This window comes from Lupinus angustifolius, chromosome LG19 (assembly GCF_001865875.1).
Source record: "Lupinus angustifolius cultivar Tanjil chromosome LG19, LupAngTanjil_v1.0, whole genome shotgun sequence".
In the NCBI taxonomy this organism is placed as follows: Eukaryota; Viridiplantae; Streptophyta; class Magnoliopsida; order Fabales; family Fabaceae; genus Lupinus; species Lupinus angustifolius.
The window spans coordinates 12824172-12839384 of NC_032027.1; the positions used below are offsets into that span (position 1 = coordinate 12824172).

At 34.4% G+C, this 15213-nt stretch overlaps 2 protein-coding genes across 4 annotated transcripts; both read right to left on the minus strand.

The window, feature by feature from the left end:
- On the minus strand, positions 228–4814 carry LOC109334548 (probable beta-1,4-xylosyltransferase IRX10). The gene is made up of 8 exons (XM_019570377.1): positions 4403–4814; positions 2943–3089; positions 2787–2851; positions 2364–2433; positions 1615–1833; positions 959–1102; positions 730–865; positions 228–642 (listed from the first exon to the last, which is right to left on the minus strand). Exons 1-8 carry the CDS (start codon positions 4733–4735, stop codon positions 413–415), a joined length of 1344 nt encoding a protein of 447 aa, XP_019425922.1. The 5' UTR covers positions 4736–4814; the 3' UTR covers positions 228–412.
- LOC109334922 (glucan endo-1,3-beta-glucosidase 1-like) lies at positions 8022–12303 on the minus strand. 3 transcript variants are annotated; one of them, XM_019570934.1, is made up of 4 exons: positions 12176–12303; positions 10821–12145; positions 8650–8677; positions 8022–8466 (listed from the first exon to the last, which is right to left on the minus strand). In XM_019570934.1, the coding sequence occupies exons 1-4, from the start codon at positions 12193–12195 to the stop codon at positions 8304–8306; spliced, it is 1536 nt and encodes a 511-aa protein (XP_019426479.1). In that variant the 5' UTR covers positions 12196–12303; the 3' UTR covers positions 8022–8303. The 3 variants fall into 3 exon arrangements, with proteins under 3 accessions (XP_019426479.1, XP_019426480.1, XP_019426478.1); XM_019570935.1 differs by having other exon boundaries at positions 8022–8328; positions 8365–8466; positions 10821–12303; XM_019570933.1 differs by having other exon boundaries at positions 10821–12303.

Here is a 15213-nt window from a genome sequence, read left to right on the forward strand (position 1 = left end):
TGATAATTTTATCTCTTGGACAAAACTACCTTATATTCGGTCTTTAAGCCAGAATAAAAGGTGAATAAAAGGTGAATGTTAATATTTATGATAAGTACAAAATCTGCAAGCTTTAACATAAATGAAAGCCAGGGAAAAAGTTCCTGCTAAAGAAGTTACATTAAGAAAGTAAATGGAAACACCAATTAAACATGCCTACAAATAAAGTAGAAATTTTCAAATAATAAAGTAATAATCAAAATTCTATGTAATGGCATGGCCCTCTAGAAGATGGTGGTTCCGTGATGGTCTACGTAAATTTTACAATAAAAATGATAAATCAGCAACACCTAATCTATGATTGTAAAGAGTTAAGATAAGAATAAAAGCTATAATGGAAAATGATTTGTACAAGAAAAGTATGTTCGGTTTTTCAAGGCAAAGGCACAGGGAGTTCCCATTTAGAAAATTCAACTAAATTCCTGTTTACAATGGATCCATTGTGCAACCAAAATGTTTCTGCAGATTGGTGAAATTGCCTCACTTTCCTCTGGAGTTCCCACATAATTCCACGCATTGCTGAACAAGGTTCTGAATCTGAAGAGTATACAAACAAGCACCTAACTTCTCGGCCACGGGCTATTATGCCTTCTATTTCTTCATCTGCACAAAACCCAGGAAAATGATGACTTTAAATATGATAGATGGAAAAGAAGTATGGTTAGAAGGTAAATGGTTGAGTATTTTAACCTGATATAGATTCCAGGTACTGCAATAGTTGAGGACCTATTCTACTGGATGGCCATTTTATTGATATCTGACTGTAATCAATGACATTCTGGAATGGTAATTCTGTTTGATCGGATAGTATAACCGGAACACATTCCTGTTAAATGGGATATGGTTACTTCAATTACATCCCAGGTAAGTCATTTGTAAGTCTAGAGTTGCACACATAGATAGAGAGGGAGAATCATACCACAAAATACGACTCGTAGAAGCGAAGGGTCCAAGATGACTCCCCACGTGGAGCAAGGCAAAACTTTGCATTGCGCAAATGTTCAAAATATTCTTTCCTTCCCAGCTTGTTAGATCCACTGAATTTCAAATCTGGACATTCCAACTGTTTATACCATCAATATATGCTGCATAAATTGTTGGTATAATGACAGAAGAGTAAAGACTCATTCTAGCCTGAACAAGCATAAGCATTGCTTTGTAAAAAGTATAATTCAGTACAAACAGATAAGAGAAAAAACCTACAAGGTTCTGATTGGCATATACTAGCTGGTGGTTTTAGCATTAAAGGAATTTTCTGTAAGAAGTTGCTTACCATAAGTAAGAAACTAACATGTGATATGAAGAAACTCAATTTTGCAACAAGCAATGGAAATAAGTTTTTTTCTCTATTTTTCAAGACCTAATTGATATTGGAATTAGATCCTCATCCATCTAAATTGTCATTGGTATCTCTCAGCCATGACAAGGTTAGTGTTAACATCACATTTACTACAAGTAAATTTTGTAATTTAAAAGAACTCAAATGATGGGACAACTCTGAAAGAATGACAGGTAGCATTCTGCTGACAAGAAAACTTAACTAATAGAACCAACTAGTCACAGAAGATGACATACCTTGTCTGGAAGTTGTTTTGAAAGCTCTATTAGCAGAAGACGGCCCGCTTTTCCTTGTGCACGTCCTAAATAATTTGCCAAGTACTTCCGCTTTGACAGAGGCAAAGGCTGGACAACAGTAGCCCCAGTTTTAGTCATACCATCATCAACATTACCTGGGATGATTAGATCTTTCCATGTATTAAAGGCACTTGTATCTCTCTTATCAGTCCGATCCCCCTATGTTCGAATGTGAAAGAGCAAAGTTTTAGAGGATCATGTTTTCAAGCAATGCCTCCAGCAGGTATAGAAAAACGGTAAGGTAATGACTTATTTCTGAGGATGCACCTAGCAACCAAGACAACTTGTTTCTTAATCATTCTAAAGCTTATTCTTCACAGATTTACTGTCACTAACAAAATAACTATGAAATTTTTTAGAACCGATTTTTCATGATCCTTACAAGTCCAATGTCAGTACTGAGGAACATTAAATTTGATTATTCAAAGGAAGGTTCTCTGTTAAGATGAACTTTCTACCCAAGTTCATAGAAAAAAATTTGAAACAAAACCACCCATAATAGAATGAAGGTTAAAATTATAATCGCTTAATGCACTGTATACTTTTAAACCTTAATCTGAAATAAAAATAAATGGCTTCATATCAATGGTTCAATTGTTGTATCCATGTATCAACTACCGTATCATAAATGTCATTTTTTCTATTATGCACACAAAACTGCTAAACAGTATGAGAAGTAAAAGTTTCACCTCTGGTGTAAGAATAATAGAACGATTTATATATGTTGCCCAAGATTTGAACAAGTGAGCTCCTGCTCCACTGAAAATGAGGGAATTGACATGCATTAGCTAACAGAAAACCCGATCAATATTTAAAGCCAAACATTGTCCACGAAAAAAGAAATTATGTCAATCTTAGAAATATTATATTGAATTTGCCCATATAAAGCTTCTAAAATATCCTTAAGATTCATAATCTCAATAGTGCAGTTTGTTTAGAAAATATTGAGGATCCTTTTCTACAGGTAGAGCAAAAAAAGCTGTGAATAAAATTTACTGCCACGAGCTCTATTTGGTATGCATACATGTTGTATTATCAACTTTAAAACATGATTGCCAAGTTCTTTTTCACAATGCAGGAAATAACTATCGCCAGCAATTTCTTCCTTTTACCTTGGGAAAACAAATATGTGGTTGCGGCCTCCAGATAACCGAAAATATGGCATTTGGCTAATGACCTGAGCTCACATAAAAGAGTAAACCTTAATATTTTGTACCTTGCATTTTAAAAGTAAAGTCAATGCAATATCAATCGAGGAAACAAAGTACTTTAACATAGGTCTGGTTAATTTCTTTGTCATTAAGGCCACCCATCATCCGCGCACATTTAACATATGATGGAACAAAGAACAAATCTGCTTCCTCCTTCTTTCGTGTCCGATATTTTGATTGTAGGAGTAACTTGTGTATTTTGACCTACAAATAGAGTAACTTGTCAGAACACATGAACTCCAGCAACATAACATTTGAGTAGAACAACGCAGTGATTAGCAGAAAATTTTAAGGCTCAGAAATTAAACCACTTATATAGCATGAAAAAGGCAATGGTACTTATATAGATAACAGGCTTCATGATAAATCTAGAGTAATGCTAGACAGCCAGAAAAACTGTGATGTTTTTAACAACATGGTTGTTGGATAAGTCAAAGTAGCAGGGCACTCATCCGTCCACGAGTCAATAACCTTGCCAACTATTTCTAGCAAAAATTCTATCACTCAAATTGTGCCTATTTGGAAATATCATAAGGCTATCATCTAAATGGTATTTCGTATTTTTTTCCTGCCTAATTGGAAGTTCAAATTTATTTCCATCATAAAAGACTGGCAAGCTCTGAAGTCCAATCTATCTGTACCAGCTAAAATGCTGCCAAGATTTCCTTTTGCTCTAAATTTGAAATGCTTTGAGATACATGCACATACATATGCATATAGAAGAATGAATCTTGACTACACAACAATACATGTATGTTTAATACTTGGGTACCGTTAGATATACGAATATTACAGAATGCCATAAAAAGAAGCAAAACATTAATACAGTGGTTTTATTCTGTTCTCCTTGGTTTCAACACTTTAGTGCAACTAATTGTTCAATTTTTTAACCCCTATTCCAGCTCAATTCTGTTAATAAAATACACCATACACAGAATAGAAACTCATACATATCATATTTGGTTTCATAACATGTCTATCAAATGCTAACTAGGTTACTTAAAAGCCATGTTTTTATAGGCAAGGTTTTTTTACGGGAGAGAGGAAATTGTGCGGTCATGTAAACCACTTACCCTAGTTATGTGCACTTATGTTCTCCTAAGCACTCTACTCACTATATATGCACTTCCTTGTACCTATAATTTTAAAGGATTTAACTAGAATACACTGTCGCCGTAAGAGAATGAGCTTTGATGCAATTAGTTTAAATCCTATAAACAACCTGTTTGCTTGTGGTGGCAATAAAATTACATGCATCTACCCTTCTCAGAACCTACTGGGCGAAAGTCTCGCACCAACGCCTCTTTTAGATTCGGCCTATATCACATCACTACAAATCCATGTGATCTATATGATTGATTGACACTACCCTTACTGGACAAACGGTGCATCAAAATCGGACTCAATTTTATAACATAACCTTCAATCCACATTGTTCCAGTTATAACAGAGAATAGAAATTCCTTGGGAAATCACAAATTTGATACAGTAATAACTAAATGGAGATATGAAATGACCTGAGTGCCCCACTGTCCTTTCAAACAAGCATCCTCAGTGATCTTACCATCCCTACCGTACATCAATTCCTTCAATCCATCGATCTCATTAGGATCGTAGACGTAGATCTTAAGAGAGATTTGAGAACCGTAACCTCTCTCCGGCCACGAGTGGGGACCACCGAGGAACTGGTTCTGCGAGGCGCGGTGGTGATCGGCGGATAGGTTGGTGCAAGGGACGAAGGACTGGTCGAAGAGCCTTGTAATGAAGAAGGTTCCCGCCACGAGAAGCAAAGCTCCGATCTGGTGCGTGCGGGTGCACGGAGGCTGGTGGTGGTTATGATGAGCTGGCATTGGGTCTCGATTTGTTGCTCGTGATTCAGATTAGAAGGTCTCTGACAGAAAGTGTGTGGCGAGGAAGATACCGGTGATGCTGACGGAGAGAGTATCAAGGGATGAGAGACTAATCCTCGGTTATGGTTCCAATACTACTTTTCTTGAGCCTTATGTGGACACATGATAGATATAGCTGATAAAAATTATTACATTCAAACTTTAATTCTAATTAAAATTTAGTCTAAATAATAGTACAAAGAAATATATTTATACTTATATTTAAATATGACGTGTTGGAATCAATAAATTGTTGGTTGAGTGATGTAAGTTTTGTTAGATTTTCAGGATAACCAAAGGTTACGTGTTTGATTCCTAAAAGTGATACTTGTTGAGAGGAGAGTCACATACTCCGAAAAATGAATTAGTTTATTATCCAAAGGATGAATAATACTCTTAGTAGTTTAATAAAAAACACGACGTGTTTAATATGTTTCCACACGAGTTTTGCTCTTTTTTTATAGGAGTGTGCCTGAAATGAACAAAGATATGTTGTCCTAAACATATCCCAAATCTTTTTTTGTCCCAATGAAAATATCATGTCATTTAAAATTTTAAACATTCATTATTTTTCTGTTTTTGCTTCATGCTACTGGTGCGAGACATTATTCGGAACATGATTTAAAACAACGGATCTTTGTTCGTGTGAAATGGGCTAAGACGTACTCGATTTAGGGATGACAACGAGGCGGAACAGACACGAGTAATGTTTTCCCGTACCCATATCTGTATTAGTAGCGGGTATTTCACGGGTATCCAATGGGTTTTTACGTTTAAATATATATATTTTTAATAATCAATATATAATAATTACATGAATAATAAAATTTATATACGTGTTAACTTTATCTTTATATTTCAATTACCAAAGTTGATTATAAAATAATAAAAAATGTAATATATATAAAATATTTAATCAAAAAACTAAATTTCTAAATATGTGGGTATGTGGGGCAGATATCATGATACCCATTTTTACTCATAAGCTATTTTTACGATTACCGCTGCGAGTATTTTAACAAGTACTTACGGATCAAAGATTTTTGCCATCTGGTCTCTTATCTAAATATTGATAATAGAACGAGTATAACACCATGCCACATCAGTATCTCATTGGTAAACATTGTGCACCGTGTAACATTAGATACTCGCAAGCATAGATAATGTATCCCTTTAGATTCATGTAATGGGATGAGTTTGCTGAATAAGAAACGTGTATTATTTAGTAGTAAGCAGAGTCTACATCTGCATGAGTTGCATGAAAAAGAAGCAAGTACAATGGAAATCAGAAAATTAGAGGGAATGAGAGAAGAAGGTAAAGAAGGCTATCATATTCCATACCCACATGATTCACCATATTCCTTCCTAAATACTCTTCTAATCACACGTAATCCTTGAGGAGGGTGTTAGGGACACGTATCCTCTCTCCACGCCTTGTTTCTTACTTTCCAGCACTGCTAACAAACTCTATTTTCTTGCCTAACCATTTCATGTGGTTCCCTACTGTTGACTCACACTCTTCTAGAAGTTGTGGTCTTTTCTTCATTATAGTTCACGACTCACATAAAATCTGTCGGAAGAATATACTTTTGGCATAATGTGATCACCTCATATGGATGACCAAGTCTTCTTCATTCTTATCATTAAAGTGATCCTAATAATATAGTTGTATTGTGACTTTTCTTGGATTATAAATTAATTTGGAGTAAATATTTATTTTAGTTCCTCATATTTTTTGATTTTACGAGTTTAGTCCTTTAAAAAAGAAAAATCTAAAATGGTCTCCCGAAATTTCAAATGTGAGTCAAATTAGTCTCTTTTAGCATGTTTTATAACACTTGGTATGACTAATTTGATCCCAAATGAATTCATTTTACCCACATTTGATATTTTTTGGGACTATTTCAAGTCTTTTCTTTTTTAAAGGACTGAATTGGTAAGGTCGAAAAATATGAGGGACTAAAATGTATATTTACTTTAATTTTATGTACTTTAGATCAATCATCACCCGTTAAATCATAATAAAGTCTTTTAGAAATTCCCCAAGTTTAAAGATCCCGGTTTGATGAGACACCAAATATTTTTCTTTTGTAAAATAAAATTCTAAAATGCCTTACTATTTAATAAATAATGTAAATACAGAATTTGAATGCTTCAATATCTTAATTTGTTCATTTTCAAAACTCAGTACTTTTGTAGAAATTGTGAACCAGTGGAGATGTCTGATTTTAATTTTAATGGTGTATTTATTAAACATAAAAATTACTATATAGGTCCCTGAATTGTTTAAAGAAATTTATGTATTTATTTAACTTTTTTTCAGAAATATGAAAACATATTTGAATTTCCTAAAGACTCCATACCTAAATATGCATAAGTGCATGCATCATTTATGAAAATTCTAGGGGCTCGAGTACAATTTCTATAAGGGTAAACGCTTAATGACAAGCTGGCTTAAATATTTTTAAGTGGTAAAGTGAGGTTTTTTGTCTTTGTAAAGAAAGGATAGTTAAAGTCTTAGCTCCATTGACATGATAGGTAGTACTAAATCCAAAATAATACAAGGATCATATCCAAAATATAAAAGAACACAATACAAATTATCCAAAACAAAAACAAGTATGAAATACAATGCCAACTAACCGTAAAAACAATAATCAAAATAATCGACTTTATAGATAAGTCGACTAAGAACTAAAACCAAAACCTAGGACTTCAAAAAATTATTGAGCCTTACAAACTTTTAAAGTTCATGAAGCAATATGAAATTCCCTAAATAGTTTATGTACTTGCAAACCAATTAACTCAAAAAATTATATTCCCACCCCATTTATATTGTAATTGGTTTCCATCAAACTTAATATATTTTTGTTACAATGGAGAGATTAAGACCCACAAAAACATCATGCTAAGATAAATCTAGGAAGATACATTCCAGTGGAATCAAACGAAAGCAAATCCCTACACCTAGTTAGTGGTTTCTCTATCAGATGACCTAGATGAGTATCCCTACATCCAGATTATGCAACATGTTAGTCATGAAATTCGCCACTTGGTTTGCCTCTCTCTCTATATGTGAACACAACATATTGTTCGGTCTCTTCCTAACCAGGTTCTAATAACATCCACAAAGAAGTATAAGGATGGAGCTGATCACAATCATTATTAATCAATTTAGAATTGTGAGTCTTCCTTCCCAGAAAATGGTGATGTCTTTCACTAAGTTACATTATGTGGTGTGTTACAATATGTACATAAAAAACTATCATAATCTCTCAACTCAATAGTGATACCATTATTACACAAATTAATTAGCAAATATAATTTCAGGAGATGCATATTTAATTACAAGAACCCCACATAAAATTATTCACCCTACTTTCTTATAAGGAATCATCTAAATATCTTTAAGCACTAAGATTAGACCTGCAGATAATCCATAGTCCCTTTACTCTTTAAACTGCTCTAAGAAATTCAGAATAATCCTACATATCACCAAAAATATTTGCAGTTTTGCACTATTTGCACCTCATAAAAGGAATATCAACATTGAAGGTAAAGCAGCAACCAAGTAAATCTCCAAAATGTTGCTAATTTTGATGCTGCTAAAGGTTCTGAACCTTAAATTTTCCCTTGCATTGCTAGGTTGAGTAGAATTCAACACTTGCTTTGTCTGGTTGGTCAATTGCTTACTGCATAACACCAAATTAAAAAACATACTTAGGTAAAGAAGTATGTTTTGAAATGAAAAGCACAAAAAAGAACAGTTTTTCATACTTCATGAGAAAGAAACAAGATTTGGGGTAACATAAAGGTCTTATTTATAGGATCACAACTAAAAACAACAGGCCAACTAAGCAGACAGTATCTCCTACCTTCCGGGAAATGTACAGCTTCCGCGACCTGCAAAGTGTCCAACAAAAAGAATTAAAAAAATGTTGATCAAAATTGTTACGCCTGCAATAGACAACAAAGAGAAACAGATACAAAATTGAGGAACCTATATTTGCAGATTTGATGTAATTGGGGTTTTCAAGCAAGAATATTGCAAAAAACTCCCCGGAAATTTTTATCAGTAAGAAAGTGATTGATTAGTATCTAGTTCAAGTGTATGAAGATATCAAAGAAACATTGTACAGAATTGTTGCAATTGTCAGGGGAAACAGCCAAACAAAGCAGATAGTACCAAGTTATTGGAAGGTTCATGGCCCCCCTATTAAACATTGTACAGAATTGTTTCAATTTTCAGTTTTCACATAAAAGTAAAGCCATGCAAAAGTGACTTTGCAAGGTTTGGGTGCCACATACAAAAGCAATTCATTTCAGAAATCATTGCACCCCATAGTTCCACCTTTTTACGTATTCCCCTTTTACATTCTTGTTTAGAGTTTCTTACAGTAGTGCACAAGAATTTTCTTTATTTTTGACCATCAACTCTCCCTTGCTTTCATAAATTAAGCTAATCAAGCAACACAAGGGATTTTAAAAAATAAATAACTACACAAAAATGGGAACCTATTCCTATCAACACCGGGATGGATCCTCTCATGAGTTGTTCACATAACAAACTTGTGGGAAGAGAGATAGACAAAAATACTTATTAGGACCAATGCCTAATGGTGCAAGTGGCAGGGAGCTTCATTCACCTTAAGCAATGTCTCAAGTTCAAGCCTAACATACAAAGGTTTTAAATGGCGGTTACGTTGCGGTTTTAGCAATCATGGGTATCACAGGTGTTGCAATGTAGATCACGATTTTTGCAGTGTGAATTATTCACAACTTCGCACATATCAAATTAAAATTATCTATTTTATTATACAATTAATAATAAGTTATATTTTATGTTTTTTCATTATTATAAGATACTCAAAGTAAAAAACAGAGAGGAGCATAACGGTAAAGTTGTTGCTTAGTGACCATGACGTTGTGAATCAAATCCTGGAAACAGTTTCTCCGCTTGAAGGAATAACCTCTCCATAGCCCACTAAGTGGGAGCCTCGTGCACTAGGCCGCCCTTTTTTCAAAGTAAATAATAGATTAATAAATAAGCAATTAAGACAGAAAGTTCCAGACCATTTTCTTATCAAGCAGACTGAAAGTTCCATGTTACTATTTTTAATTTAAAATGCTTAATCTCTTCTCCCCCAATCAACCACCATATCAAAAGCAAATATCTACATAAGCATACACATGATCAGATAGACAAATCTACAATATCTCATCAAATATCAAACATCGATCAAACCAATCTGTGTTGGCCAAACGAAGTGAGCTGCAACCGGTCACCTGGGAGGCTGGGACTAATAATGAAGCAACCTGGGATCCAGAGCAAACTGAGGACAGTGGCAGAGCTACTGTGGATAATGAGGGAGCAACCAGTTACCATCAACGACAATCACTGCAACACGAGTTGCAGAGCTCGACCAAAGAAGATCTAGTGGGATGAGTGGCAGAGAAGAGCAAGAGAGTGAAGGAAATCAGATCAGGGGTTGGTTTGGATGAGTTATGCGGCAAAATATTAATTTTTTATACATTTGGAATGGGGTTTGCGGATTGAAAATAATCGTTACAGCCCCAACGTCATTCCATTGTGGCTGCGAAATCGTTCCATTGCGGCAGTTTTCTGTGATCATGAGTTACTAACCCATTATTTCGACTTGATGTGGTATCGCCCACTCTCGAAATCATTATGTTTCGCTCACAACACCTGTCTCGAAATGACTTTTAATACCTTAGTACAAATGCAAAAAAAAATGGTGGGAGAGCTTTGCTCCATTAAATGAGTCTTGCTAGCTCGACTCAGATTAGTCAGAATTCTATGTGATATCTGGACACAGAGTGTCCCATATAAAAAAAAAATACTCTAATTAAAACCATTAACAATTGAGCCTAGCAAAATCTACTGTCCTATTGAAATCTAAATTTCCTAACAAGCTGTCAGTAACACATTATAGTTGAGGACTAACCAGCGTACTTGAACGAAATGGCAATATAAAAACTATAAGTTAACACAAAAAATTAGAGAATTGTAATATTAGGCACTTACTAGGATCACTAGTTGTGATCATACCCAGTCCTTTAAAGTCACAAGCCCCAGGACCCTTCCCTTGTGTCTGGTAATAGCTATCAAATGCATAAGAAGCATGACTCTTCACATTATTAGGCTGATAGCAACTCTCCCCAGGTTGAATCTCAGAGCAATTCACACGGCCCGGTCCACACGCCCAATCCAATGCCGCCTGCAAAGTCTTCGAATCAGCACCATCAACGGCAACACAATATGTCTGATTGGTAGTATCATTGGCCATAAAAGTCCCAATCTCAGACACATGAAGCAAATAAGTCGGCGTAGCATTGCCATAAAACAAACCCCAGTTAGCCTCAGAAACCGGAGGGGACCTCAAATCCTCATTAAACAATTCATAAATATACACACTAGAAGTAATTTCAGGATGCAAAGGGGTTCCACTACGATCGAAAACACGCTTGATCAAGTTTGAATTATAAGTATCCGCATTCTCTTTCGTCGCATAAGGCTCTTTAGAATCACCCTTCGAAGGCCAACCAGTTTCAGTAACAAGAACAACAACATCAGTAAAATTAAGATTCTTCATTGAAAAATAAGCAGCATCAATCATAGCATCAAGAACATTACTATAATGAAGAAGAGTATTAGGATCCACCATTTCCTTATTAGGAAGCAAAGGCTTAAACAGAGAATTCTCAATAGGAACTAAACCCTTGTTCTGCATAAACACATAATAAGGGTAAAGATTCAACATTAACGGAGACCCAGTTCGTGAAAGAAAGTTCAGAAGCGGAATTATCACAGAAGAGAGTGTTTGGTTGAAGAAAGCTTGAGAAGGAGGAAAAGGGTTTTGAATAATGGAAGCAGCATGAGGAGTTGAAATTATAATCTTTTTGTGAAGATTTGAAGAAACAAGAGCATTGTAGAGTCCTTGAATTGCAGGGAGAAGAAGGGTTGACAAAGAAGGCACGGTGGTTAAAATTTCGTCGCCGACGGAGATTCCGGTGATAAGAGTTTTGGGGTAAAAAACGACGACGTTTTTGTGGATCCATGATGAAGAAGTGATATTAGAGGAACCAAGTCCAAGAAGCTGGTTGTTTGGTACACTGATTATGACACGTATGTTGGAACCCGACAATGCTTCGAGGATGTTGGGGTTAGCATCATAGAGACGAATGTGTGTAATTTTTTGTTGTGTTAGGAATGAAACAAGGTTTTGCGGTGATAGAATGTTTGAGATATCTGTGCCAATGTTAACACCCACAAATGGTTCTTTTTCTTCATAAGATGATGATTCAGATGCAAAAGTTAGAGTAATAAATGTTGTGAGGATTAAGAATATTAGAACAAAAAATGGGATTGGGGTTGAGTTTGAAGTTGAGATTGTTGCCATTGGAAAAGGAATGTGTTTTAGTGGAAAGGGGCTTTGTTTTTGGGTTTGGGTTTTGAATTGGGATGAAGTTGGTGATAGTATATCGAAAAGAATTTTTTCCAAAGAGACAAGTTATTGATAGTTGAAGACAACTTTGTGATAGTATACATTGTGGGTACTAGGTAGGGTCTTTCTTATTTTGGTTTGACTCAAGCTGAAGAATTTTTTAGGTTTTGATAGCATATGCTGGAAAGTGGAAAGGAGCATTGTGTTATGGGTCACTTTTGTATTTTCTCTGAATTTAGTTCATAATGTTTTTTTTGTTTGGAAAAAGAGTGATTTCAAAAGGCTCATTTGTTTTGAACTTTCAGCACCATCTCAGAAGATGTATGATTGAGTTAATTTACTATTTAGATTAAATCACATGTTCACCTTGTGCTCCTGAACGTGACCACTAATATATAGATTTAGTGTAATGATCACTAATATAGATTAAATCACATGTTCACTTTGTCTTCGAAGCACATATGCTCAGTGCCTGTATGTGCTTTTGAAAAGGTTCTTATAAATGTGTATATTTTCTTAACTATGACCTTTTAGAATATGCATTCAAATGAAAAGAGATTTCAGTAGTGACTATAAAAATAGTTTTTTTTCTTTATAAAATATGCTATTTGCACATGACTTAACTCTTGGTTTTAAATTACTGACGCAATATTATAATTTTACTGATATCCAGAACTGCATTTTGACTACAATTAAGATGATATTGCAAAAATTAAATAAAGCTCAACTAGATCTAATTAAATAGTTTACATTGGGGAGACAAATAAATATAGCCGATCTAAGAAAACTTTGTTTAGTGGGCTGAAGATGTGAGGAATCTCTAACTCTGTCAGCAGCAAAACAAGGAGGAATGGTCATACCTGATGAGCACGTAATGGCAGACATACCCAACTCCAGTGACAGTAACACATGCTCACTCACCCATCATCACAGCTACATTATTATTGAATCAACAGTGTTATTAAATACCACAAAAATCCAACAAAGTGATGCATTGGTGTGCAAGGTATCATTATATACCTAGGTTGTACTAGGAAAAAGTTTAAATATTTAATTTATAGATACAAATAGTATTTTCATTATTAATTAAAAGTTTAGTTATGTCTTGACAAAATAAAAGTATGTGTTACATTGTCAGTCATTATTATCATTTATTTTTATTTATTATTAACTTAAAAAAAAACAAATCATAGAGAATAATATATTTATTATTAACGTTACATTCACACATTGCATATATATTATATTCTTTGAAGTTTTTAATAGTTGAGCATCTCCTCACCAAGACAAATTTGGAGTACTAAAAAAGTTGAGGAAGGAGCTCCCTTCTCCTTCAACAATGAGTTCAACTAAAGGATTTTGGTTGTCTTCCTCCCAAGCCCTCCTTCCCATGGTTCTACCTGCTAAGAGTTCCCCTGTAGGACAACAGAGTCGCAAATGGAAGAAAGCTTATTTCACTATCCACTATTTTTCAAAATCTAGAGTCTACAATAGGGATGGCAAAATACTCCACTATGGCTACCCAAAATAATAGCATTGAGACGGGTTTCCATATTTATAAATCTATTTTTTATTATATATTTTATACATATCATAATTTTTTATTATTATATGTCGCAGGATTTTCGGTTGGAAGATCGGCCCTGTGACTTAGGGAGAAGTGAACTCAAATTCTACTCTTCCGATTGATTTAGAGTCGTCACTATGTTTTTTGTGGTTAAAACGTAGAAAACTCTCGTTTATGCCCAATTTGGATAAAAAAATGGTCTTTGAATAAAGACTCTAAATTCGGGAGTCGATTACAGATCGGGAAAGTATTAGTACCCCTCTGTCCGTATTAAAATGGTACTCTCGCTAATCACACAGATTTTTATACCCTTAACACTTATTCATTTAAAATTCATTTAGTAAAACCAAATATTTTTTATATTTTTTACTTGTATCTGACAAGAGGTTATCCTGCTCCTGCGTATCCCTGAGTGCAATAGGAAAATCAAGACTACGTAGTTCTTAGTTCGAAAATTGTTTAGCTACTTCGGTTAGTTGTTAATGATTTAGAAAACACCAGTAGGTTTAGAAATATTAACTTATTGAATTGATTAGTATATAATTGCTTCGGGATTCAATAAGACTAATAATTTTAGAAACGGTGTAGGTCGTAGACCTTCTCCTCATTTTCAGGGGAGTTAGAGAGGCCATAACCTTATTATAAAAATTCCATAATTAATTCCAATAAAATAGTTTTCGCATTATTATTTTTTATAATTATGTAATTTAAATAATAAAATGAGTTATAACATAGTTTCAAATTGTTTTTTTTTAAACATAGAATTAAATGATAAAATCATCGTGAATTATTTCAGAGAAGTTAGAGACGACTCAAATCATAACTTTACTATAAAAATTCCATGATTAACTTGATAATATAGTTTCTAATTATTTATGTATAGAATTTAGTAGTGAAATAATTTATTAATAAATTATTATTAAAAATAAACGACAGTATGATTCATAGGGTGCATGGTAGGAAATACATTAATGGCTATCTAATTACGAAAGCACAGATCTAAGAAATAAGTATAAGGAATTAAAGAATAAAAGTAATATATAAAACAAATATAGAATTTAGAAAAAGTAGAAATAAATAATAAAAATAAAAAAGGGGTTTAAAATATCAAGGAAATAGGGCATACGAGTTTCTCGATCCCTAACCCAAACCTAAACCTCAATTCCCTTATCTCCTCTGCCATTCTAGCGGCGGCAATGAAGGTGCATCCACGATGGTTCATGCTCCGACGGTGGTTCCAGATTCGTGCCAACCCGATAGCTTGCGTGCTGGTGCGATGTCGTCTTCTCGCGAGTTCTTCTTCTCCCTTTCTCTCGCAGCCAAGGGGATTGAAACCCCCAACTCCATTTTTATCCTCCCCGAAGTTGGTTTTAAATTGATGGAGGGAGACGATAATGTCAACCCCT

Coding starts and splice junctions, on each gene's coding strand:
- LOC109334548 (XM_019570377.1), bottom strand. CDS start 4,735: ATGCCAGCTCATCATAACCACCACCAGCCTCCGTGCACCCGCACGCAC. Junction 3,090..4,402: donor AAGGACAGTGGGGCACTCAG/GTCATTTCATAT, acceptor CTCTATTTGTAG/GTCAAAATACACAAGTTACT. Junction 2,852..2,942: donor TTAACCAGACCTATGTTAAA/GTACTTTGTTTC, acceptor ATGTGAGCTCAG/GTCATTAGCCAAATGCCATA.
- LOC109334922 (XM_019570933.1), bottom strand. CDS start 12,195: ATGGCAACAATCTCAACTTCAAACTCAACCCCAATCCCATTTTTTGTT. Junction 8,678..10,820: donor GATCACAACTAGTGATCCTA/GTAAGTGCCTAA, acceptor GACACTTTGCAG/GTCGCGGAAGCTGTACATTT. Junction 8,467..8,649: donor AGCTGTACATTTCCCGGAAG/GTAGGAGATACT, acceptor GGTGTTATGCAG/TAAGCAATTGACCAACCAGA.